This window comes from Neomonachus schauinslandi, chromosome 3 (assembly GCF_002201575.2).
Source record: "Neomonachus schauinslandi chromosome 3, ASM220157v2, whole genome shotgun sequence".
Classification (NCBI taxonomy): Eukaryota; Metazoa; Chordata; class Mammalia; order Carnivora; family Phocidae; genus Neomonachus; species Neomonachus schauinslandi.
This window is the reverse complement of record NC_058405.1, coordinates 62,909,309-62,935,902: the sequence shown is the minus strand read 5'-3', so window position 1 is coordinate 62,935,902 and position 26,594 is coordinate 62,909,309. Positions and strand designations below refer to the sequence as shown.

Genomic DNA, 26,594 nt, shown 5'->3' with positions numbered 1-26,594 from the left:
AAAGAAAGAAAGAAAGAAAGAAAGAAAGAAAGAAAGAAAGAAAGAAAAAGAGGGAGGGAGGGAAGGAAGGAAGAAAGGAAGGAAGGAAAGGGGAGGGAGGGAGGGAACCCACTTGTCCAGTTGTTGAGAATACCTACACAGATATCTATTTCACTTCAAATAATGATCTGTCAAATACAGCCAGTTACAAAGTCTGTTTACGAGGTCCTGGATGATAAGTTACCTGTAGGTAAGATTATTAGTTCAAAACGTGGTTGGAGAAATGCAGTAGGGTACAATAGCCAACTAAAAGCAGATGGAAGTATACCAAAGTTCTCACTTTATAATTCTTTCTTAATCTGCCTCTACTCATTACTTTATCCCTGACAGCTAGAACATTCCCTAGCACAGAGCAGGAGTCAATAAATATGTGGGTAATGAATGAAGCATATTAGCTTTTTAAGTTAAAGTTAAGTTGGAAATTTTAAAGCAAATGAGCTATGAGTAATAGCCACCAGTTACTGAGCATCTACTCTCATGATATTACATGACTTATGCATATTTAAGCTCCACAAACTCCAGCTCGTGGGGGTTACTATTTGTCTTAGTTGAAGGAACCGGGGCTGAGAGGCAGTCACTTGCCCAGGTCACAAAGCTGATGAGTGGCAGAATTCAACCCTGTCCGTCCAGATCCTGCATTCACTTGCTTCACACCACAACATATGGCCAGAGAGTAATGCGAACACACGAACAGAAGGCAGCACTTGAAGATTTGCTAATACAAGAAAAAAAGTACTAACATTTTATTTTACTTACAGTCTCACAAACACAGTTGTTTCCAGAATCTGATTGCATGTAAAATTCTGAAGCATCCCATGTGGGGAAAACTGTTGTTATTCTAATCTTATGCTGTAAGTAATGCTACAAAAACAATCTGCCACAATTTACAAGCCAAACAAGCTAAAAAGAGCAAGTCTAGGGAAATAAAAACATTTCCCTCCTCCAATATTTTCTACTGTCTTAAAATCTCATCAGATTCAGAGTCCCAGATCAGCCCTAACTGGACAGTAAGACGATTATGGTAAAACCACTCCACACAAAGCATAATTGTCTGAAATTACACTGAAGTCAAATGTACATAAAATGGTGCCACACAGGGAAGAAGAGCTCGCTGCTGTGTAATTTAATGAAACCTACTGAGCATCAAGGGCACAGGGAGCCAAACTGAATTTTAAATGGTGCCTACCAGGAGGCTATAATCAGGATAGCCACCAGTGGGTGGATGAGATAAATGAACTGCCTTTCTTCCACCAGGCAATCAAAATAGAATGCCATCTTTATGCATGTCACCAAAAAAAAAAAGTTAAACTATTCACCCTTTGCACCTCTGCTTTTTTTTTTTTTTTCTTTTCTTTTCTTTCCTTTCCTTTTTTTTTTTAACTACATGGTCATTTCTAGACTCCTCCCCAAGGCACCTTTGGGTAGTGAACATCGTGGAGAATGTTTTTTTTTTCCTACCTTGGTTTTTCTTGTGATTTTTTTTTTTTGTCCAGAAAAATAAAATCTAGTTCCACAAAGTGCAAACTCCTCTATAATCTTACCAGCATAGCAGCTGCTAAGCAGCCGGCGCTGTCCAAAGGGGTGGCTTAGAATCAATGCTTAAGTTAGACATAGTTAGAAGCCTACCTTCTAACCAGGACGGCCACATGGCAAAAGGAAGTGCCAGGATTTAAAGTCATGCCTTATGAATAGGAAATGAAGTAGTAGTCTCTCCTAAGAAGGTTTTCAAAGACATATTTTCATGAATCTATATATTTAACCCTTATCGTTCCAGCCACCCACTTGACCTTGACCTTGAAGTCCCACCAGAACCTGAACCACAAACTGTCCAGAACCTTGCCTCAACAAAACATGCCTCCTACAGACATCCCACTCTTCCTAATGGCAGGCTCGTTCCAAGACACACAAAGACATGAAAACAGAGAGCCACAAATGAAGGTCATTCTCACCAACAGCATCAGTTGCCAAATCATGTTGAAGATATTTCATCCTATCTCTTCTATCTTATTATTTCCTAGAGTCCAGAGCTCCACTGTGTAGATCCCTAAGGCCCACCCAAATGAAGCGTAGTCTGGTGAGACTTTATCTTACTGAGGGATGTGGAGGGTAGGGAAACAAGGAAATCAGGGCAGAGTCGATCCTATAAAGCAAGGTAGGAGAAGATCGCAATTCAGTGATTACATGGCACCTAGGCTGACCCCCAACAAATGGGAAAGGATTTTACAAAGGAATTGGATCAATAGCAAAACATTTCAGAGTACCCATTATACCCTTGCTTGGCCCTTTTCGACTTTTTCGACGGGCAGTGATGAAGACTCAGGAGAAAAGACTCAGGGTCTGTAGCCAAGGTTAGCGAAGACTAGCAGAAGCTCCCCTGTTCCACATGTATTTCTTGCAAGATCTTGAGGACATTGACCAAATAACATCTCTCTGCATCCTCTCAGCACCCGTATCACATTTGTCCGTACAATTCCTCGTATTAGAGCTTGTGCCTCTTGACGTGAGATACTGTCTGACTCAAGTCAGTATCCAACACAGGCCTACTGCCTGTGCCATTCTGCAAAGTGAGATCTTGATCAATAGCTGCAAAGTTGCCCTGGGTTAAAAATATATATGCAGTAGGGGCGCCTGGGTGGCTCAGTCGTTAAGCGTCTGCCTTCGGCTCAGGTCACGATCCCAGGGTCCTAGGATCGAGCCCCGCATCGGGCTCCCTGCTCAGCGGGAAGCCTGCTTCTCCCTCTCCCTCTCCCCCCTGCTTGTGTTCCCTCTCTCGCTGTGTCTCTCTCTGTCAAATAAATAAATAAAATCTCAAAAAAAATACATATACAGTAGCTTTCCAAACAGATCATATTATATTAAGTATCAGGCAGACAGAAAATTCTCATTGCCCATTTTCTCTCAGGCACTTTGCTAGGCTCTAGGGATAGAGTGGCAAACAAAACAGAGGAGGCCACTGCCCTTGGGGTATTACAACCGATTAGCAAAGACGTTATACACATAATTGTAAAGATTAAGGAATTACAAGTGTACCAAATGCCATGAAGGAAAACTGTAGACACAATAGATTATAGCAACATGAAAAAAAACAACAATGATTGCATATCGGTACCTTTTCCGCTCATTTTTCATTCCATTCCATTCCTTCGAAGGGTGCACAATTTTAACAGTTGTGTCCCTTAACCAAATACCTGGACATTGGTTCTACTTATGCATTCAAACAATACACAGAGAAATTCACAATGACTTTCTCTCCTTTCAAAATGTACTAATGATGACCTCTACCTCAAAAGGACCGGTATAAGTGAGAAGAATCCAGGAGCTTTCCAAGCAGCTACCTCTCAACTTAACTCTCCAGTAACTTGCCTTAAATGAACAAAGTCCTCGTATAAACAGGTAATAGGTATAAACAGCATCTCCCTGCACAAATATCTTCATCTTTTCGTGGGCTTCTGATCTCAGGAGTATCTTGAGTACAGGATCCTCAGCACGAATCCTCCCAGTGCCTCCCTCTTCAGCCTCATCCACCCACCCTCCCTTGTGCTTTCTGCCGATGCCTCGGAGGCAACCTGTGTGCTCACTTGGTGGGCTTCGTCCCCGAGGTCCCGTCACAGGCATGTTCTCCCCTCCTCCTCTTCCATGTTTCAAGTCTCAACTCAAACCTGCTCTCCTTCGGAAAGCCTTCCTTGGCACCTCATCTAGATCATGATTGTCCATGATGTACCTTTCCTCCTAACATTTATCAAGTTTGTGGATTTACAGTCGTTTTGGGGAAGTATTTGATTAATCTTCATCTCTCTTACTAAAATTCTAGGTAGACAAGGAACCATACGTTACCATGTCAGCATCCTATCTCCAGCTAGAACAGAGCCTGACACATAGTAAGCACTCAAAAATCATTTGTTGAATAATGAGTGAGAGGGCGCCTGGGTGGCTCAGTCGGTTGAGCGACTGCCTTCGGCTCAGGTCATGATCCCGGAGTCCCGGGATCGAGTCCTGCATAGGGCTCCCTGCTCAGCAGGGAGTCTGCTTCGTCCTCTGACCCTATCCCCTCTCATGTGTCCTCTCTCTCTCAAATAAATAAATAAAATCTTTTAAAAAAATAAATAATGAGTGAGAAAAGCACCACTATATAGTAAATATTTCTTCATGTTGTCACATCCAGTATGCCTACACTTTTAAGCCTTGTAAATACCAGGGTAACTTCCCTTGAGGCTAAAATTGATATTCTTCCTCAGAATACTTTTAGGAGAATTAATTCTTACTTAGAAGTGACTATAGAGACTATAAGGAATTGGCTTTACCTAAGGATTATAATTTTCCACTTAAATTAGGTTATGTAACACCAAATGGGAAAAACAAAACAAAACAAACAGCAACAAAAATGACATCCTAACCATACATCACATCATAAAAAATAATAACTTCATTGTAGGTCCCTTCTAGACATGAAGAGAATGTGGAAAATTTTATATTCGTATCCAAGACAACTATGCACACATAGTAGGGAATGAGAAATAATCTGGGGAGCTTGGATTGTTATGGGGAGCCAATGGTGGCCAGGAATAAGGAAAAGCTATACCAAGCCTGACCATGAACACTTGCCCTTTCCAGCCATATGTATGCTGGAAAGCCACGGTCCCATAGGGAATCCGGTGTTTCCTGTGTGTGCCCAATCCCATCATTGACTGCTATCTGCTGCCCATACAGAAGGCACATTCGTGGATGGCTGGGAGGACAATCTGAGTAATGTCATCATTAAATACATGAGGGGCATGTGTTTTAGTGAAACTCTAGAGCAGAGAGGTAGAGATCTGCGTCGTACACAGTGACTTGCACCAAGAAGCATTCTAAAGATGAGGATTAGATTTAATCACAGCATTAGACTATTTTAGAGCTTAAGGGCTATTTCTTTTTTTTTTTTCCAAAAATTCAATATGACCTATATATAAGAATTATAAATTACACTGGAATGATAAAACTACATTTCGTGTTTCATGGCCTTCAATGCAGTTGATTCAGGGAACGTAGACAATAATCACAGATAATATTAATTCATAGGTAATAACCAAGGGATGCCTAGTTTCCATTCGTGCTCTGCCTTAATACGCAGCTGTAACATGACTAGCTAACCCAGGACAGTAATCTATTAGGTCTCCAAGCTAAAAGATTCATTTACTACAGGTAACTGACAGCAATTTTTGTTATAAACCTGTTGACAGTAACATTCATTTATTTCTTTATAGGTAAAATAAAAGTATAATTGAAAATGTCAACAATTTTTATGAAAATAAGATGTAGAAAATCAATTTTATGTCTACTTACTGTTTATGTATTTACCCATTTGTTATTTCTGCAATTTTAGGGACAGAAAGGGAAAATGTCTGCTTGTGAGAAGCTAGCGAAGTTCATGACACTGACAGTTACTTTAGCTGTCATCAAAATGCTCCTCTTCGAAGCCCCCAAATGTGCTGAGCACATGATGCAACCCTCATTTACACGCAGATGAACATGCAAACAATCCTAAAGCAGAAATATTCAAATTGTGCAGTTGTATAGTAAATTATATCTACATTCAGTGGGGGCAACCACAATATTTATTACTTTTTAAAATGTTTTGAAAATGTCTGGTTTCTTATATTATAGAAATACAAAATTACTGAGACATCCATTCATTCTCTCATCTATTCATCTAAAAACGTGTTTCCTTCAGAAATGTCTTCAAACTCTTGTTCTCTGTATTCCAACAACTTCCACGAAGCTCTCACCACCTCCGGCTAAGACTGTTGTTACAGGCTTCTCCCTCCCTTTTCTTGGTTTTGGTTATTCCCCAAATCAGTCTTACTCCTCACGGCTACTAGATTACAGATGATAGAGTTCTTAAGTCAGTTCTACCCATAACCACTCAAAAGTTTCAGTTGAGTTAAGTATGGAATCCCCACCATGGAATAGAAACAAGGACTTCCACAACCTGACTCCGTCTGTCCTGTCCACTTCTAGCCTCTGTCACATCATACCTGCCCCGTTCCTTATAGTACGGGGCCATTCCCCAAACTCACATCAGATCTTTTTCACAACTCCTTGGCTTTGAGAGCTTGGTGTTCTTCCTGCCTGAAGGCCCAGGGAGTCTTCTGCTCACCCTGCAGACCCCAGCTCAACTAGCACCTCTGCTGTGAACTCTTTGCAGATCCCTCCAGACTGAAGGCTGTGCCCCCCCCCCCAGCATTTTTTTCACACGTCAATGGACTCCGGCGATTCTTGACTAAATGTCTGTGATTTTTGTCTATTCATCGCAAATCACAAAAGTTCACAGTATGACATGATCCTCCACTGGCCGGAGGTAGGAATTTGAATTATGTATTATATTTTAGCAAGGGTCCAACCAGGGAGGCAGAAACCATCCTAAGGTATTTGGAACATAGACAATTTAATAGAGCATAGGAAATTGGTCACGCAGAGGATGGAAGAGCTAAAAAGCCAAACAGGAGATAAAGAGGTGACCCAGAAACTGGCAACAGCAGGAAATTGCTGCCATTCTTTCAACTGGTGAGATAGTGGGAGAAGAAAGGGACTGGAAGAACTGGGCTGGGGTAAGATCATCCCAGTGGCTTCCTGGCAGAAGCGGGGGCCACAAAAGGTAGGGCATTCCAGGAACAGAGATAACTGCTGCCGAAGATACTGCCCAAGGAAGAGCTGGAGAGGGAGAAATACCCTGGCTTCTCCCTGCTTCCCTTCTTCCAAAAGGGTCTCCCATTGGCTGAAGCAACCCAGATGCCAGGTGCCAAGGCTTCTGGGAAATGCGGACTCCTGCAACACAGGGCCAAGCGGGAGGAGGGCAGGATGGAAAATAGCTGGCAAGCACCTCGCTTGGCTGCTGAGTGAGCCTCACCAGCTAGTCGTTGTATTCAACAAAACGTGGATGTGTGTGGAGGTATCATGAGTCCTTTAGATGGTAATTAAACCTTACCTGTTGGTTTCCTCCATAAGACTGTGAGCTCCTCGGTTCCTCAAAAAATTACAAATAGAAATACCATATGACCCAGTAATTCCACTGCTGGGTATTGACCCAAAGAAAACAAGAATGCTAAGTAGAAAAGATCTAAGTTTGCTAAGTTTGCTGCAGCATCATTTACAATAGCCAAGATATGGAAGCTGCCCAAGGGTCCCCCGATAGATGAATAGATAAAGAAGATGTGGTAAATATATACAATGGAATATTACTGAGCCATAAAAAAAAGAATGAAATCTTGCCATTCGTGACAATGTAGACAGACCTAAGGGGCGTTATGCTAGTGAAATAATTCAGAGAAAGACAAATATTAATTTCACTTATATGTGGAATATAAAAAAACAAATAAGCCAAAAAAAAAAAAAGACTCATAAATACAGAGAACAAACTGGTGGTTGCCAGAGGGGAGATGGATGAGTGGATAGGTGAAACAGATGAAAAAAGATTAAGAAATACAAACTTCCAGTTATAAAATAAATAAGTCAAGAAGAAGAAAAGTACAGCATAGGGAATATAGTCAATAATATTGTAATAATGTTGTTTGGTGACAGATAATAACTACACTTATTGTGGTGAGCACCAAGTAATATATAGAATTGTCCAATCACTGTATTGTATGCTTAAAATTAATATAACTTCGTATGTTAATTATAGTTCAATAAAAAAACACTATAAAAAAAAAAGACTGTGGGCTCCTTAATAGCAGGGATTTTATCTCAATTTGTATCCCAACAGCTAGCACATTATTTGGCATATAATAGGCACTCAATACTGTTAAATGCCCATAAACACTAATTCCCTGGATTTACAATGTATTTTAACTCAGCATTTCCCAAAGCTTATTCTGTTGACCATTAATTCAAAGAGATCTTATCGCCTATTACAGGTAAGTAGGACTCTGCCATTCCCAAGTAAGTTTGTGAAACACAGTGTTAAGCAGATAGTAGCTTAGTCCACTGGGGCTGCAATAACAAAATACCACAGGCTGAGTGGCTTATAAACACCAGAAATTTATTTCCCACAGTTGTGGAGGCTGGAAGTCCAAGATTAAAGTGCCAGTGTGGCTGGTGGAGGCTCTCTTATTGTATCCTTGACAGGCTTCAGAAGGAGCAAGGAAACTGTCTGATTTCTGTCACAGCGGCATTAATCTCATTCATGAAGGCTCCACCCTCATGACCTCATCACCTCCCAAAGGCCTCACCTCCTACTACCATCACATTGGAAATCAGGACCTCAACAAATGAATTGGGGTGGGGGGAAGGACAACATTTTCAGACCATAGCAGCTGCTTTCTTTATAGCAGAAAATTAACAAGGCTCACTCAGAGCTTTTAAAGTGTGCTTTGTATTATGCAGCATCATTTCAACACAGATGACCACAGAACACTTTTTTCCCAAAGACTAACATCATGCAGGGACATCATAAGGAGACACTGCTTTAAATGTCCTCATATTCGCTGCATTACTTTATTTCATCTCTGAAATATTTCTGTGAGATAGGAAAGAACAAGGTCACACCTTATAGATAAAAATGTTGCTAGTAAATAATTAAAACTAAATAGTACATCATCAAATACTAATTGAACATATAAGACGACATTTGCTATCCTAGTCACTGTAGGGCTAGGAGAAAATTGTAAGTCTTAGTTCTTGTTCTATTTGAAGACATAAGACATACAAGAAAAACAGAGAACCATAAAATAGAACTCTCTTTTTATCCAACAATATTTTTATACATATTTCAGTACATCAAAGTAGCTGGTATTGCCTGATTATTGAAAGTATGAGACACATGAAGGGGAAATTATTTAGTAGAGTTATAAGCAGGTCAGTGCTGGCGCTTACATTACCTTTGAGCTTCATGAACTGTAAAAGCAAATCACTAGCTGGTATGACATCTACCATATAAAGAAGGTAACAGATCCCTCAATAATTAGTCAGCAATATCAATGCACCAGAACTAGAGCAATGTTGAATCCAACCTCGTGATCTTCTGAAAATAACCATTCAGAAGTCCCTGGGAAATCCCTAGACTCCTTCCCAGTGATCTACCTCGAACTCTATTTTTTTCTATCACAAACATTTTAATAATGAAGATTGACAACGTTAAATATTATCTATAGACAGATACAAGGTCCTTGGTTTTGTTATCTAAGACGTGTGTCCTCTGGAATTAACATTATCTTTAGCCTTAACAATGGGGCACTTACACTAGAAAACTCGGCCAGCATGTAATAATGAAAGATAACAGTCTTCTGTTAAATAATTGTTGAGAGATGTTGGTCAAATGTTTTGGCATCCTCCCCTAATGGCCTCTCTACTGCATATTACATTATTAACATTAACCCGCAATGCATTTTTTAAAAGATTTTATTTATTTATTTGAGAGAGAGAAAGTAAGAGAGTGCGCAAGCCAGAGGTGGGGGGTCAGAGGGAGAGGGAGAAGCAGACTCCCTGCCGAGCAGAGCAGGGAGCCCAACACGGGCTCGATCCCAGAACCCTGGGATCATGACCTGAGCCAAAGGCAGATGCTTAACGACTGAGCCACCCAGGCGCCCCTATAAAACATTTTTTGAGAATTGGCAAAAAGTTGCTAGATTGTGTTACTACAAGTGGTTTTATCGTACTACAAGCATAAACAGAGGACCAAGGAACAGTAAAAAATGTTGTACTTTACCATGGGTGATAGCATTCACAGCACAAACAATAACTAATGGGATAACTTTGGGTGTCACTCTCTGAAGTTCAGTGTTCTCAGCTGTGAAAAAGAATAAATTGCCTGCCTCACTGGGATAAAATGAGAATGAAGGAAGTTCTGTAGATTACTGGTCCCTTCAGGATGCTGGGCCTAAATAAATTAGTTAAACACTTAATACTACACCCTCCCCATTCCTCCCAGGAGATTGGTAATAGACAACATCCTGAATGCTCTGTGAGTTTTGCTGTAATGAAATGGATTAATTTTCCATAACCAAATATTTCTCAAATCTATTTGTTCCTGTTTGCTTTTTCCTGTTAACATCTATTGGTACACCCAGGAATCAGTGTCCCTCAGAACGCACTGAGGGTGATATCTTAAGAAAAAAAAGATGACCTTTAATGACATCCATGAATAAGTGTTGAACCTGAGGCTTGTAGTCTTTCCGACTACAACCAGCACACACCATAAGACACTCTTGCCCAGCTGCAGATAGCTGGAGAGGTCAAGTACTACAAGGCACCGATGGTTACTGTGTCCTGAGCGCAGATTTTATGCATCTCATGATATCACAGAGGATGATGTAAAGCTCTCCAGAGTGTGTTTTGAGGGTTGTTATTGTTTTTTTTTTTTAATAGGAATAGTTTTGAATCACGTTCCTCAGTTTGCTTTCTTTGTGAATGACAACGCATTTTTACCTGACGGTGAACCAATGTGCAATCTCTGTGTTAGAGAGGCTGACTAACCCATGCTAACCCTGGCCTCAGCAGTATCTAGGTATGGCTATGTTAGCTGGTGGTACCAAAGGGAAGGAAGCTAAAAATCAAGCGACTCTCTTGGAAAGACTCTACTCTGCATAAAGTAAATGAAGACTTGGAGCCTGTCGAAAACATCAATCTAAATAATTCTAGGTTAAAAGGCTTGCCTAGCTGCTCACATGATAGACCCAAGTGCAATGGATAACTCTTTCTTCCACCATTTTAACCAATTATTACCATTAGCATTTTTTTTTCACAAATACAAACTTAGGAAGTAAAAAACCTGTAATTCAAAATAGGTAAAAATGGAGTACACTTGGCAGTAAAGAAACCAGAGAGTCCAGCACACCCTCACAGAACATAAACAACACACTCTCCGGTTGAAGGATGCAAACACAGCACAAGAAATGATAGCAGGTTTGTAATTTGCAGGTGAAGTCACAAATCAAAATAGTCTTTATCTAAGCATAGTGTGGAAAAGATTTGGTCCTTCTGCCTTCTGAGTGTATACACAGGACTGACTAGCCACCAGTAACACCCAAAATCTCTAAGATCAGGGAGAACACAGCTATAAACTGGTCTGTTCCTACATTAGTTATGATATTTTGCTGCTTATATCATATTATCTCCAAAATAACTATGGATAGAAAGAGATTGATAATCCATATTTCACTTCGTGGTGGACGTAAGCCTAGGCCCACAACACTGGTATTATATGAGGTTTGAAGTGCATAAAATTGGGTCCTGTTTCCCAAAATGTGGCCTTGGGACCATCTGTGTTCTAGAACCTCTGGGGAGTCCGTTAAAAGGGCTTCACCTGGGCCCCACCCAGACCTGCCTACGAATCAGACTGTCTGAGACAGAGCTGGACTCTCCCAGAGAAATAAACTCCTAGGGCACTTGAAGGCCCACTAGGGAATTAAGGATATTGTATTGAATTTTGATGTCAGTGATTGATATGGAGAACTTGAAAGCTTCATAGGAAAATTTGAAAACCATAAAAAACTTTCCAAAGTAAGCCTTAGAAGTACAAGTTCTTCTGGGGAAAAAAAAAAAAAAAAAGTATGTAAAAGAAGAAAACTGGTAGGGCACCTGGGTGGCTCAGTCAGTTAAGTGTCTGCCTTCAGCTCAGGTCAGGATCCTGGAGTCCTGGGATCGAGCCCCGCATCGGGCTTCCTGCTCAGCAGTGAGTCTGCTTCTCCCTCTCCCTCTGCCCCTGCCCCCCCATGTTCTCTCTCTCTCACTCTCTCTCAAATAAATAAATAAAATCTTAAAAAAAAAAAAAGAAAACTGGTGACTATGGCTATTTGAAAATGTAATTTTAAAACATTAAATACACACATATAAAATTTGGTATTTTAGGTTTTATGAAAGATCAGCTGATTCATTGACATCCCTGCCCTTAACGAGTGCAGAGCTCAGAGTGGATGGCACCTGAGGTGTTCGCTGTCGGTTGTCCACACTGCCGCTCCCTCTCGCCCCTTCCTGGCTGCCAAAGCCCTGCTCATGCTGCCACACTGCCTAGCTTCCATCCGCAGCCTGTTCCTCTCAATGAGCAATGTATGTGGGACATACGACTGTGCGGAAAGGAGTGGTTTGTGGCCCTAGAAAGGACCACTCTTCAGCAAGAGTGCATCATCTTTTTCCCTACAGATGTCTAAGATCAGGAGACCCATTCCTTAGTCAGAGCCAACTGAAGTGCCATCTTGCCTACCGGCAGAAGCTCTGACTGGCTGGCTCCTGAGTGTCCTCCTGGCCTAGTCATTCTGCGTTTGCAAGACACACATGGCTTTATGGAGTTGGTCAAGGGCTGTCTTCACCCATCTCTCTGGGCTGCAGTATGGTCTTCACGTCTGTCAGTGAGAAATTTGTGACTGAAAATCCACCGCATGAAAACTACAGAGGGTGTACGAAGGTCTTTTTTGAGTTGTCCCATCTATAAAATCTTGTTTGTGTCATAGAGGAATGGTAAATGAAAGAATATATATATGTCTATATTATATAATGTCCATATTACAATTATAACATGTATATAGTACATATTAAGATTGAGGAAAATGATTTTCTGTGACAAAAACAGGGAGAGATAGAACAAGGATGTCCTCAGCCAATAAGACGATACAGATCTTTCCACAGCCCAATTACAGAAGTTTATATCAGATTATAACACAAGTAAACATTAACTAACTCCTGAAAGTAAACCATCTCCCAGAAGTCACATGTTTCTAAAATACGAAATGGTTAACTTAGAACAGGGTTCTAGGGCTGGGGGCTCAAAACCAGCATCATCTGGAAACTTGTTAGAAATGCAAAGTATCGGGCCTCTCCCCAAACTGACTGAATCAGAGTTCTGGGTGGGCCCCAGCAATCTATCTTGAAAGTCCTGGGTGATCCTGATGCATGACAGCCAGAAAGAAGGAAAGCACAAGGTGGCATATCACATGACAAGTCAGGTTTAAAGGGGAGCAAGGGAAGGAGAGTCGTGAGCCCTCATCCTAAAGGGATGACAGACAGCTTCGGGTGGGACCCTACTGTGAGGGGACTCTGGAAAGGCAGTGATACCTTCAGCACACAGAGCAAGGGATGCTCAAAGAAACACTCCGTCATCATTACTGTCTTCAGCAGCACTTAACTATCAATTAGTTGAGAAGATGGTCTCCCCTTGCTTCTCAGAACAGAGCACCTTCCGAACTGGAAAGGTCGTTGTTTGCTGCTGACTACCCACTTTATACATACACGTGACACACGTTTAAGCTAAATGTGACACAGTATAAATTTGGGACTTCCATCCGTGCCCCTTAATGACAGCAGCAAGCAGTTTCTTAGGACTAGATGTGCACACTCAGATCCTGACGTTCACAGGCACCAGTTAGAGAACTTACAGGCAGACCTGATCTGTCTTCACAACGTTGCCCCATGTTCTATTGACAGAGCACGCAAATAAGGCATTTCCCTAACACATGCATTAAAAGTATGATACTGACGTTTAAAAATTTTGTAGAAGGACTTCATGACTACAGCAGTCCCTGAAAGCACATAATTTTTTTTTTAAAGATTTTATTTATTTATTTATTTGACAGAGAGAGAGAGAGCGAGAGCAGGAACACAAGCAGGGGGAGTGGGAGAGGGAGAAGCAGGCTTCCCACCGAGCAGGGAGCCCGTTGCGGGGCTCGATCCCAGGACCCTGAGATCATGACCTAAGCCAAATGCAGATGATTAACGACTGAGCCACCCAGGCGCCCAAAAGCACACAATTTTATATTCAACAAACGAACCCAACACGAAAACCTGTTTTCTCCTAGCACCATCACCATCCGATATGCATGGACCCATTTTTATTATACACTATTTCTCCGAGGCTCTTGGCATGCCTTTTAAAAACTCAATTGAAGGGCACCTGGGTGGCTCAGTCGGTTAAGCGTCTGCCTTCGGCTCAGGTCAGGATCTCAGGGTCCTGGGATCGAGCCCCACGTCATGCTCCCTGCTCGGTGGGAAGCCTGCTTCTCCCTCTCCCTCTGCTGCTCTCTCACTCACGCTCTCTCTCTCAAATAAATGAATAAAATTTAAAAAAATAAAAGAAATAAAAATAAAACCTCAATTGCAGGTAAAACTCAACCAAGGCCAGTTTTCGAAAAACTTCTGACAGAAACATGACGTGAAACATAAGATGGAGATGTGCCAATTGAAGTTGCTGTACAAGTTGCCCCAAGAAGAGCACGAGTCATTGATTCCTTGAAGTACTCCTCGACGGGGGGCAAATGTCATACGCAACAGTCCTGTCTTGCCTTGCTCTGCCAGTTGGCAGGTGACATTTTAACCTCTAACCAACCACAGCAAGACAATTCAAAATTAAGGTTGACACTTTGTCCTTTAACTAGTTCCAACGTACTGCAGGGGCTTCACTGCCTGATGTTACACCATATGTGCAAACTCCAGACACAGCAGGCGGGGGTAAGCAGGACGCCTCTGTACTTTGCCATTCTCCTGCTTCCTGTTGTTTTTGGAGCAACCCTAACTTTAGCTAAACATAACCCCTTTGGGTGAATCATTTTTAGTAAGAGAATCCGCCTTATAGCAGAGTTCACTGTATGTTGACTGTATTTCGAAAGCAGGGCCATCTCTGGAATGCATAAGAACCCACTGGCTTGGTATTTTGCAGTCTTTATGAAACTGGCCCATTTTATGAAAAATTTCATAAAATAAAATTACTGACCACTTAAGTTTTTATGCATAAAACCCCAAACAATTATGGAATGAATAACAGGAAGAATTCTTTTGGAAGCTTTTTTTTTTTTTTAACTCGTCTACCATTAAGCAATAGTGACAAATGGCAGGTTCTTCAAAACCTTTTCCATAACTCGAGTCATTTTTTCTTTCTAAATTTACTCTAAATCTTGAGTAATGGGATGTATTTACTTACTTGTGCCCTCAAGAGGTTCTAGTCAGAAAAAAACTCTTTTAGGTTTTACGTTCATAATTATCTTTTGGCAGGTAGGAGAAATATATATGAGAAAGGAGAGAATATCAAACTGCTAATAATAAACTATATCCTTAGCTTAATGTCAGTGACTCTTGCCAAGCAGAGTTCATGAAAAGCATGTACAAAGGGGGGGAAAGTTACTTTTAAAAATATACATAACTTCCCCAGTGATCTTTCCCCTTGAGTTTTCTGTAAAATAAAACATTTAGCTCTATATCATTCCAAAAATTCTGTACATAGCTTAAAGAGGGAAGCATAAATCTCATGGGTCTCAGATTCACTTCCTGTTGCCTTCCTTCATTGTACATTTAAAGATAATCAGTAAAAACTGATTTCTCTTTGTAAGCATTTTCCTGTCCTGCCAGAAATAATAGCATTCCCTGCCCTAAAATGAAGGAAAAATGGAAAGTAATATTAACCATAAGAGGAGAAAAAGAAACTGCTTAAGCATTTTTCCTTAGCCAAGTGAAACACAAACAGCAAATCAAGTTTACTCTTAAAGAAAAACAAATTTTAAATACTCCTGGCATTAATTCTATTTCTGAAATCTGTGGTATCAAAAAGTTTTCAAATTCTGGATTTCTATCTCGGCTTTCAATGACCTCTTTGTGTTTTCTAATCATTTTACTATATTTCTATATGAATGTATATATATTCACATACATACATACGCATATATATATATATATATATATCATACACATGACTTTAGCTCAATGTTGAACACTGAAACACCAAAGAAAGGACAGTTAAGTCCCCCAAACTGCTCCTAGGGCGGAGTGAGATGCAAAACTTCAGGGAAAAACACAGATGAGAACAGCATTAATCCAGTACAGGAATAAAGAACTGCAAGCAACTCTGTCATTTGTTTTAAAACACAAACCTTTTTGGCCCCTTGCCTTTTTAGTGCAAGGATTTTCTTATTCAAAATGTTACTTGAAAGTGTTCTATTAAAATAACCCGGGGTGCCTGGGTGGCTCAGTTGGTTAAGCGACTGCCTTCGGCTCAGGTCATGATCCTGGAGTTCCAAGATCGAGTCCCACATCGGGCTCCCTGCTCGGCGGGGAGTCTGCTTCTCCCTCTGACCCTCTCCCCTCTCATGCTCTCTCTCTCTCTCATTCTCTCTCTCAAATAAATAAATAAAATCTTTAAAAAAATAAAAAAATAAAAAAATAAAATAAAATAAAATAACCCGCAATCATGTGTTGGGGTTTCTCCAACAGGGTCTATCTGAGACCTATCCATTTCAATTTTTTTTTTCTTCTGGATTCTTCTTCTGGATTTTTCACAAAAGACTGTAAGTAAACCCCACATCGAAGAGGAACAGACTTTTACTTTGTAATGAAGTTACAAATACATTTTATACATTTTCCTGGCTTCCTATTTCCCTTCATTCTGTGCTATCTACAGGTTGTCATATTTTACCAGGACGGACAATAAATCAGACAAGTTCAGCCCGTCAGTTTGAAGAATGGAAGTGAAAAGCGCAGTGGAAAATATATAAAATATAATTAAAACCATATGACCAGAGATATTGAAGTAATACTTGTTGGAGGAAACCCAAGTAAAAATCAAACCTTTTCTGGTGTTAGTGAGACTCTCCAGTCCATTTGGGACAAGCACTCAGTATTCGCTATTTTTTTCTTTCTTCACAGCAAGAGCATCCAGGGAAGTTAAATCCTAACAAGATAATTAAGCCTACAGCTGTATTTGTAGCAGAATGAAATCCATAGTTGTTCATGTAAAACTGATCTCTCATTTAAAACCGTAATCATTTATTTAGAAATATAGTTTAAGGTTCATCAAGGGTCAATTTTATACCTGCCAAAGAGTATTAAAGGCTTATGACAGCAATGTTGACTCAAAAACCTTTTCTACTTTTCATCTCTAAAGACCTGAAGATGCCAGTAAGACACAGATAATCTAATTGCTTACTGTCGAACAAGGAGAGCAGGAAGTTATAAAATCTAAACTATCTCCCCTACTACATTATAAACAATCTCCATGTTACCACCTCATATAGGTTGTACTTAGGAGGCCAATGACATATATATGTCTAAGGATGTACAGAAATTAAGATCTTTTCAAGTTTTAAAGCTATTCCAGTAAAAAAAAAAAAAAAAAATCATTGACTCTGTCAGTCTATCACCAAAGCCATCCCATGTCTATTTCTCCAGAGCATTCCAAGTGGCAATTATAAGGATTTCAGCAGACGACCACTACATCATTTTCAATATTGCTTTGGGATTCCAGGAAACAAGTCAAACTGAACAAGTCACTTACCCCCCAGAAACTGAATTCCTCCAGCCACTCTTCCCACCGTCCTGGAGATGAGCTCCGACACACAGCAACCCATGAGGGCAGTGAGAGCCACCAGGAGGAGGAGGCCACAGCCCAGGCCCGTCACGATGGTACAGATCCTCCATTCTGCACTGGGGATGCCCTGGAAGGAGGCGTAGCGCCCACATTCCTCCACCATCACCATCATCTGCCGGCTCTCATCATGCACAGGATAGGAGCACCTCCGGAAAGTACCGAAGGACACAGACTTGCCCAACTGTGATCCCCAGAGCCAGTAAGGCATGAAGAATCCCACACAGGAGGTGGCAGCACAAAGAAAGGAGAGCAAAGCCCAGATCACCCCGGTACAAGTCAGGCTGGATGCCATCTTTCAACAGGGCAACGGGGACCCACAGTAACTGTTCTGGGACTGCAGGAGTGAGGGAAGGCGTGAAACCACCAGGGAATGGCAGGTAGTCCACACTTCGGTAATGGGGGGTGTCTAGCAACAGAAGGGATCTTCAGTCTTCCTGGCCATCAACTTTCCAACCTCTGTGGTAAGGACGATGGTCCCTGGCAAGACAATAAATAAATATTAAAAGTTAAATGTTTTTAGAGAAACGATAACACCAATTCAGTTGGGCTTCAACTCTCAATGAATAAACATTCAAACTTGCCTCAACACTTCAAAAGTGGGAAGAACTAATTCTCCCTAGAAACTTGTCCACAATTCAAGTTTTGTCAAACTAGCTCAAAGCTTTTTCATGTCTTTATCTCCCATAAATGCTCCCAAATTAACTCTGACAGCTATTTACTTAAAGAAATGCATGGCTTCTATTTGCCAAGTCAGTGAATTTATTTCACATGCTTGCAGTAAAAGTAATATAGCATTTTTACTAGCAGTAAACATGATTCCAAATATTAGAATAAAGTGAACCATGCCATGGTTTGTTTATTTGGCTTGCAAGTTCATGCTCATAATTTGTAGCAACTTTTCCATGTCCCTTTAAGGTGCATTAACTCTGCACGAGCCCAAACAAAATAATTAGGATAATTTTCACAGTGGCCGAGCACCATAAATTCAACAAATACTAGGGACTGTCTAGGCACATAGAATGGATGGAACTATTGGTCATTCCCCGTACTCATTCAGTAGTATTTGTGAATTCCCGCAGTCCTAACTCCCTTCTTTCTCCTAGTGGAAATGAAAGAAAGGCTGTGTATGACTTCCTTCTGATTCATTGGTTCCAATAAAATTGTTAGGACTATCTCTCCCGCTGAACGATTGTCAGTGTCTAATCTGAAAAGTAATCCACACTTTCCAGTACTCCACATGGAACCCCAGTCATTCAAATAGTTCAACCGCATTGACTTCCACCCCTCCCTTCCTTTCAAAAGGAGTTCTTGAACCATTTCCCACACTTTCCATAAAGAAATGAATACAGAAGCAGAGCCATGCACCCCACAGTTCCATTCCCAGAACCTGTAACTCCAGCTTCTCAGTGTCCACAGCAAATTCCCTCTCCCTCGCCTCTCCCCTTAACCCAACCCTCACCCCTACCGTTTCCTCCCCACCCGCCGCCCCATTTCCAGTCCAGTGTGTCACTCCAGGGAAGCTCCAACTACTTTTTTTCTTTTTTAATCTTGTCAACTGCGGTCAGCGTCAGCGTTAGCCGCTGAACTTGGTCTGCCTGGGCCATGAGGCTGGGGGAGATGCGGGGGGACGGGGGGGGGGCAGCCTGGGGGGAAGAAGGCTCTCATCTGGAGCTAGGGTGAGGCGCCCCGAGGTGAGGCCAAGCCCATAGTCGGCCCCTCGCAATGGCCCCACCCTGGACGACACCCTATGATCCCTGAGCCCCGAAGGGGGAAGAGGGGCATTTTCCTGCCGGCCCGCCCGAAGGGAGGGGAAAGCACGGGAAGGCAGCACCCCCCGGAGGCAGCCGCCGACACCGGACGCGGCGGCAGGGAAAGCAGACCGCGCCGCGGGGCTCAGGAAGTCCGGAGCCGGGAGCAGCCCGACTCCGGCGGCGGGGGAGCAGGGGGCGCGGGGAGAGAGCGGAGCCCGCGGCGCCGGGCAGCCAGCGCTCTACTCACACGGCTGGCGGGCGGCGGCCGAGGCGCGCACACAACTTGCCGTCTTCCGCTGGCGGAACATCCACGGCGCAGAAGAGCGTCCTTCCTCCTCGCCGCTGTCCTAACAGCCGCGGCCACCCCGGGCCCGCCTCGGGGCAGAGAACGGCGTCCGGCCGGAGGCGGAGGGTCTCCCGAAGGCCCGGCTGCGCCGCCACCCGCGGAGCACCCGCTGCCGGCGCTCTCCGGCGGCGGCTCGGGCGGAGCGCGGTGGCCACGCGCGGGGCGCCCGGGATCGCACGCAGAGGAACAGAGCTGCCTTTGGCAGGCGAGGCACGCACCGCCTCCTCCCCTCGGCGGCCCGGCCCTCCTCTTTCTCCTGTCCCCTCCCCTCCCGCGCCCGGGGACCCACGGCCGGCGGAACGGGGACGCGGCGCGGCCGCGCGGGACTCGGGAGTCCCCGCCCGTCCCGGGGGCAGCTCGAGCGGCTCCCCCAGCCCGCGCCCCCTCCCGCCCTCTACTCGCCGCGACTCCTGCCAAGGGGAGGGCGGGGAGGCACGCAGACGGAGAAGTAGGGGAGAAAGTTGCCGGTCCTCTCGGTGCTCCCGAGGGGCCGCGGGAGACCAGACACGTTCCCTGGTTGCCTTTCTGGGTCTGGGGTTTGCGGTTGAAGCGCCCGGCTCCTACCGGCGGTGTAGATGAAAAGGAGGGCCTTAAAACTGGGTAAAGTGACCCTTTGGAGCTTTGAGGAGATCCTTGGGATGTGGCCACTTTGGAAGGAGTGAGAAAAGCCAGTGTGGACTGAGAGATAAGAGCGGGAAGCCTAAGGCTCAGGGATTCTGCCTGGCAAGCGTCTTTTCAGACATGCCAGGGAGAAGGCGGGGGAGGCTTCCAGCGAGCGAGCCTCTCCCAACAGATAGCCTTTCTGGGAACCTCTTTCAAGCCATCGTATTCTCTCTCTCCCTCTCTCTCTTTCTCTTTCTCTCTCTCTCTCTCTGTCTTTCCCGCTCCCTCTCTTCCCTTCTCCCCCACCTTCCCTTCCGTTCCATCCCTCCATCCAATCACTCTTGTAATCAATAATTTAGATTTCTTTTTTTGCTTGTCATTAGCGCTCACCCCTTTCGAAGTTTAGAGCTACATTCAGTCTCAGTTAAAGACAGTATTTGAAGAATCCCGCCGTCTGGGAATAGCAGTATGTAAAGCAGATACTTCTCCAGTTAGTCTGTGAAGTGCTTTTTCACAAAGTAGTTAGAAGTAATAAATGGGTAGGTATATATAATAATTCATAGTAAATTTTCAAATTGCATCATTTTAGTTAGCCGTAATGGTGTACATTCTTCCCACAACCACAGCTGGAGATATGTGTTCTCTCATTATCATATTGAAAGGATTTGAGGAATCACTTCCAACCCTTTTGAGGTCATATAGAACTTTTTCAGAATATGGTGAGACTGGTAAGCCTCTCTGGAAAAAAAAAAAAAAAAAATATATATATATATATATATATATATATATATACATACATATTTAGCTTTATCATAGTGGTTCTCAAGGGGAGAAGGGAGACTATGCCTCCTAGGGAACATTTGGCAAGGTCTGGAGATTTTTTTTCTAAAGATTTTATTTATTTATTTGAGAGAGAAAGCGTACAAAGGGAGGTAGGGAGAGGGACAAGCAGACCCTGCGCTGAACACGGAGCCCAACCTGGGTTCAATCCCACCACCCTGAGATGGTGACCTGAGCCGAAATCAAAAGTCAAATGCTCAACTGACTGAGCCACCCAGGCGCCTCTGGAGAGGTTTTGATTATCATGAGGAGGGAGGTACTACCAGCACCTAATGGTTAGAGGCCAGGGATTCCGCTAAACACCTTATAATGCAGAGGACAACCCCTCAGAATTACCTAGCCCAAAATGCAAATATTGCTGAGGTTAAGAAAACCTGTTTCAGTGAAATGTCAGGTGGTTCCCTGTTCCCCTGTAACCCATCCAAGAATCCCAGGTTCAGAATCCCTGATTCAAGTGATTTAAATTGTCTCATACAAATCACTGGTTACTGAGTTCCATGATGGCTCAGATGATGGGTCTGACTTCCAGTTATATACCACGCCCTTAGCTATTACCCAGAGCCTTCAGATCTGTATAATGTGAAGGTAGAAGATAGAACCATATAAAGACAAAATTACAATCATGAGACTTGGACTCACCCTCCACACAACCTGCTGGGGAAATTGGTCCAGGACATTTCTCAAGTTTGGAGGAATTTTAAGCGCTGAGGTGGATGGCTGGGATTACATCCTTGTTGTGTCAATCCCTATACTAACTTTTCTTATTAGATTACTTTATCTAGTCCTCAAAAAAAGAAGGAAAAAAAAAACTATGAAGAAGGTGTAATTATTATTTTATAGAGAGGTTAGGTATTTTGCCCAAGACCTTACAGCTAAAATGTGGGCTTTAACTCATTATCTGCTTTCTATTAAATAGAGTAAAATGCTCTTGGAGAGATTCTGCCTAAAATGAAAAAGAAGATAGAGGAAGAGGTTGAATTTTTTAAAGATCTATTAAGATGTAATATTAATTATTTGTGAAAGTATAGTATGTTATATATTAGGACTCAAATTTCTAAATTAGATTAATGCATTTGGACAAATGGTGACCTTTCCAAGCCTGAGTGCTCTCATTTGTAAAAAGAGACTGTAATAGATGGTTTATTTTGGTGAAAGAGGGGGCAGGGGAAGGGCAGAGAGAGAGAATCTCAAGCAGACTCCGTGCTGAGCAATGCTCAACAGAATGAGCCACCTAGGCGCTGCTGTAATAGATGGTTTTTAACATTCTTCTAGCTCATGACTTCTAGCATCATGATTATAGAATTATTCATATATTTGAGGAGGAGTCTAGGAGTCATTTTACAGATGAGGGAGCAGAGGCTTAGAATCTTTCTGGTGTGTTAACCAAAGCTGAGTCTAGAATCAATGTATCCTGATTTCTCTTCTCATTCCACCATGTAATTATCTTCCCAAACTATAAAATCTTCTGAATTACTCCTTGGGTTCTTGTATGTATATTTTATAGGCAAAATGCATTATAATGTCTTTAAAACCCTTGTATTAAATTTGCACCTTCAAAGGATCTTTAAATTATTTCCCAGCCAGAAGCTCCCACATAGCAAAGGCTGCGTATACCTCTTATTCCGGGTTTGAGTTTCTAGTACGTTGGGATAGTAGTCTCATTGAGTCATAAGATGAGATCACGAAGCTGTAAAGCATCTATGACAACACTCTTGGTTGGCTATCCAAGATTAACTCCCAACTCCATGTCCTTGTTCACTAGGTGAATAACTCCCTTCCAACCTCCCTTAAAGCTAGTGGTAACCACATGACCCTTTTAACCAACGAGTCTACTGAGGAGGCCTCAGGGAAGATTGTATTCTCTGATAAAAGAGAACGGCTGTCTTTGGACACATTCTTGAAGGATGAGGTGTTTGGAGCTGTGGCAGCCTTCTTACAACCATGAAGGGAATCACAGAAATATAATCCCAGCACCCTAACATGGTGGAGCTACACATCTCCTTTTGAATTTTTTTAAAAAGTAAATTATATATTGTTAATATGGTTTAAATTACTGTCATTTGAATCTTATGCTTGTAGTTGCTGGAAGCATTCCTAATCGATAAAGCACCATACAGGTAAGACATATGTTCCCTGACAGGAAATACAGCATTGTACCCGAGCGCTTTGCAGTTAAAGATAAATATTCAGTAATTGAACATTAACTGAGGGAATTAATGAACAAGTCAATACCATTGTGATTATTATCCTTGTTCCAGTGCAGCCTACAGAGTGCATATTTAATTTTTAAACAAATAGGGTGTGCCATGTAAAGTTAGGGAAGGAGTATGATAGTGGGATAGAGGAAACACTATGGAATCAATCACTTCTGACCATTGGGGAGAGGTTGGAAAGGGACCTCTTCAGTTGACATTTGCGATGAAAGCTACAGTTCAGCTGATACAATGCCCATATCCAACCCCCTTCTTCTATCTCTTTCTCTCCAATAGAAGCAGTGAAAGCGAAAATCTCCACTGCCCAGCCTCCCTTGATGTTTGAGCGGCCATGTGCCGGTGCTTGCCAGTGAGATAGAAGTGGAGTGGTGCTGGCCCCCTCCATCCTCTTCCTCTTTCTTCCAGCCTAGAAAACAGATGTAATGGCACCAGAAGCGCAGAAGCTATTCTTCAGCCATGAGGTGAGATGATGATGACAAAAGCCAACACAGTAAGAATGATGGAGTAAAATGGCACCAAGAGTCTGGATGCTTGGTCTTCTCACTAGGCTGCTCTATTACCCTCAGACACCCTTAGCTGTTTAAGTCCCTGTTACTGGCAACAAACACGCACCCGCTAGACTATTGAAATGACCTGTTCTTTTGTAATCCAGGAGCCAGCATCATGGGAAAGTGGATTCGACACAGAGTGAGGGGGCACGAAGCAGAGCAAAGAAAGGACAGAATAGTGCCGGGGGACGATTCTTTCTCTAGCAAATTTTGTAAACTGTGTTCATGGCTATTCCTGTGGGCATTCATGGTCTATAGCACGTATTGGAGAAGGTGTGGACCCTTCTTAACATCTGGCAATAGAAACAGGAATAGCCATGAACACAGTTTACAAAATACCTCCCATTAAAGTCTTAACCTTGAGAAATTAAAAAAAGACAGAAATTCCCAGCATTATCAAATGACCGGCTACCAGAAGGACCTCCGGATACAGGCCAGCAAGAGAGAGATGCGGGAAGCTATAGGGTGTAAAAGAGAATCAGGGCATAACAAAAGTGAGGCTCTAAATAGAGCCCGGGAAGAGAGATTGCAACTGTTCCTGGCCTAGAGCTTATCAGTTCTCTATCAGAATAGGTCATTTGCTCCCTCCACAGATGCAGGGAAACGCCTGAAGAGAGGCTCCACTGGCTGAAAACTAATCGCAGTTCTCAGGACAGAGCGTGTAAAATAAACAATTGGCAATCATGGTAAGTTCATTCTTTTTGCCGTTTCCTTCCTTTGTTCATTCCTGAACTACCCTTGCCCTTCATGACTCTCTCTCTCTCTCTTTTTAAAAGAATTTATTTATTTATTAGAGAGAGAGAGAGCACATGCATGGGGGGGAGGGGCAGAGGGAGAAGCAGACTCCCCGCTGAGTAGGGAGCCCCGATGTGGGGCTCGATCCCAGGACCCTGGGATCATGATCTGAGCTGAAGGCAAATGCTTAACCGACTGAGCTTGGTTGCCCCATGAATCTCTTCTCAAGACAAATTTAAATGTGTATTGCTATGGTATTTTACTGCATTGTGTCCATCTTATATAGAGGGGGAAAAAATCTCACAGGACGAGTGACCTCTCAGGTTTCCTGGTCTCCATTTCAAGTAGTCTCGGAGTGAGATCATGGATTGCTTTTAGAAGGCTCTTTCTCCTTGCGTACATGGTTATGCATAAATTTAACCATAGCTGCCCTAACATCCTATTATAGGAGGATTGCCTATGTCATTTTCTATGAGCTGTCTGTCATGGGTTTGATAGACTCAAGACCCCTCTTCCCTGTAGAAATTGTGTATGTCTAGTTATGTACAGTTTCTAAACATAGTGATTTGTATGACTGTATTCCCTAGGAACTCTCATGGAAATAAGGTGCAGAGAGTCCGTGACCTGCTCCCAGGGGTGCTGTCTGCATTATTCATTTAAAGTTTGCAAACTACTTTGGCAATCTAAAGTGCCATATAATTTCTCTATGTTATTCTTTTATGAATTAAAGCAGCATACAAATTTTAAATCAATAACTTATTCATAAGAAGCAAAAAATGTGAAGTGTTAAATTGCATTTAACATAGCAAATATTTCACATTAAGCCATCAAAATGGAAAATGTCCATAATACATTACATATATTTTTTGCTAATTGACCCAGTAAGCATTTTCAAGTAGTACATAATTATGTTTAATACTGAATCGGTGTCATGTGTTTGCCACTTTTAAATTTTTCTTTTTTCTTTTTGTATCAAATTCATCTCAGGCTTTTTCAGTGTTATGATTATGTCTTATGGGTTTTTAAGAACTTTCCAGAATATGTAGAAAGAGGATATAATGAATTCTATAGAAAGAGATAAGATTTTTTTTGTACTAATATTTGCTACCAATCACTCATACCTTCTGAGAGAATTCACAAAGATGTGTTTCTGCAACATTTTAAATTTGTAAATCCCCCCTTCATCAAAATAAGATGCATCACAAGTATTGAATATACTAATAGAATGATCTAAGAGAAGAAAACCAAAATTTAAACAGTTAATTTAGTATTATAACACAAAGAGAGGTTAACAAATGCTGGTTTTTCTGAGGTACATAATTTCACATTACAGCCATTGTGAAATGGTAGAGGAGAAATGCTTTTTCCCCATTTCTCTAGTTTTCCTCAGGAGAAATTTTTCTTAAATGCACCTGGTCTCTCTCCACTCATCCAAGCAGCTGGGGGAATTGGAGGCTCGGGGAGGAAGCCCCTTTGTGTGCTCGGTTAGTACTACCCTTCTCTTACGGGTGAATCTCCCACATAAGGCAAGATTCTAGAGAGGCAGAGTCTGGGAGAGTTCTGCTGAGCTCCGGGACCCACTTAGCAGGCCCGTTTGCCCCTCACCAAGCTACATCCTCCACCTTAGCCTCTAACAGTAATAACCATAATCTTCTGATCTCCGTCTGCCACTTTTTCCCCTTCATTTGTCCAGATTGCATCGGGGAAGAGATGCACTATTTATTGGCCCCTGTCAGAGATCCTAATAGGAACTATCACAAACTGAACGTAAACATGTGGAAATACTAATTAAACATGACTATTTTGTGACTAATATGGCAGCAACACCAGGTCTGTACTAATGGGGTCAGGAGAAAAGACAGGAGCTGACTTCAGCAGTTAGCAGCGAGTTGAACTGTCAAAGATTGTGTTTGGTTGACTTGCCAGCTAGAATACATGTGCACGTGTGGATGAAAGGAGAATGCTCTTTGGCTACTTCTGTCTTCCAAAGATCAATGTCCCTGTGGGTTAAAAGCTAAAGAACATAGGCGAGGTGGCCAGAAGCAGAAGATACAAGAATAAAAATAGAATTAAGAGCGGTATACAGCATCGACCATTTCAGCCGACAGACAGACGTTAGAAGTGTTGGGGGGTTGCTAACAGCAGTGGGTAGGGAGGAGAGAGGAAGGAGGGAGGGGGGAGAGAGGAAGGAGGGAGGGGGGA

At 42.4% G+C, this 26,594-nt stretch overlaps 1 protein-coding gene across 1 annotated transcript in view; it reads right to left on the bottom strand.

The window, feature by feature from the left end:
* Positions 1-19,677, bottom strand: part of LHFPL6 (LHFPL tetraspan subfamily member 6) — a 240,816-nt gene extending 221,139 nt beyond the window's left edge. Inside the window, exons 1-2 of the mRNA XM_044913190.1 lie at positions 19,355-19,677; positions 17,264-17,833 (exon numbers count right to left, since the gene is read on the bottom strand). Of these exons, the coding sequence (XP_044769125.1) occupies positions 17,264-17,648 (385 nt within the window). The 5' untranslated portion in view covers positions 17,649-17,833; positions 19,355-19,677. The remainder of the gene's footprint in view (positions 1-17,263; positions 17,834-19,354) is intronic.
* Positions 19,678-26,594: the final 6,917 nt, after the last annotated feature.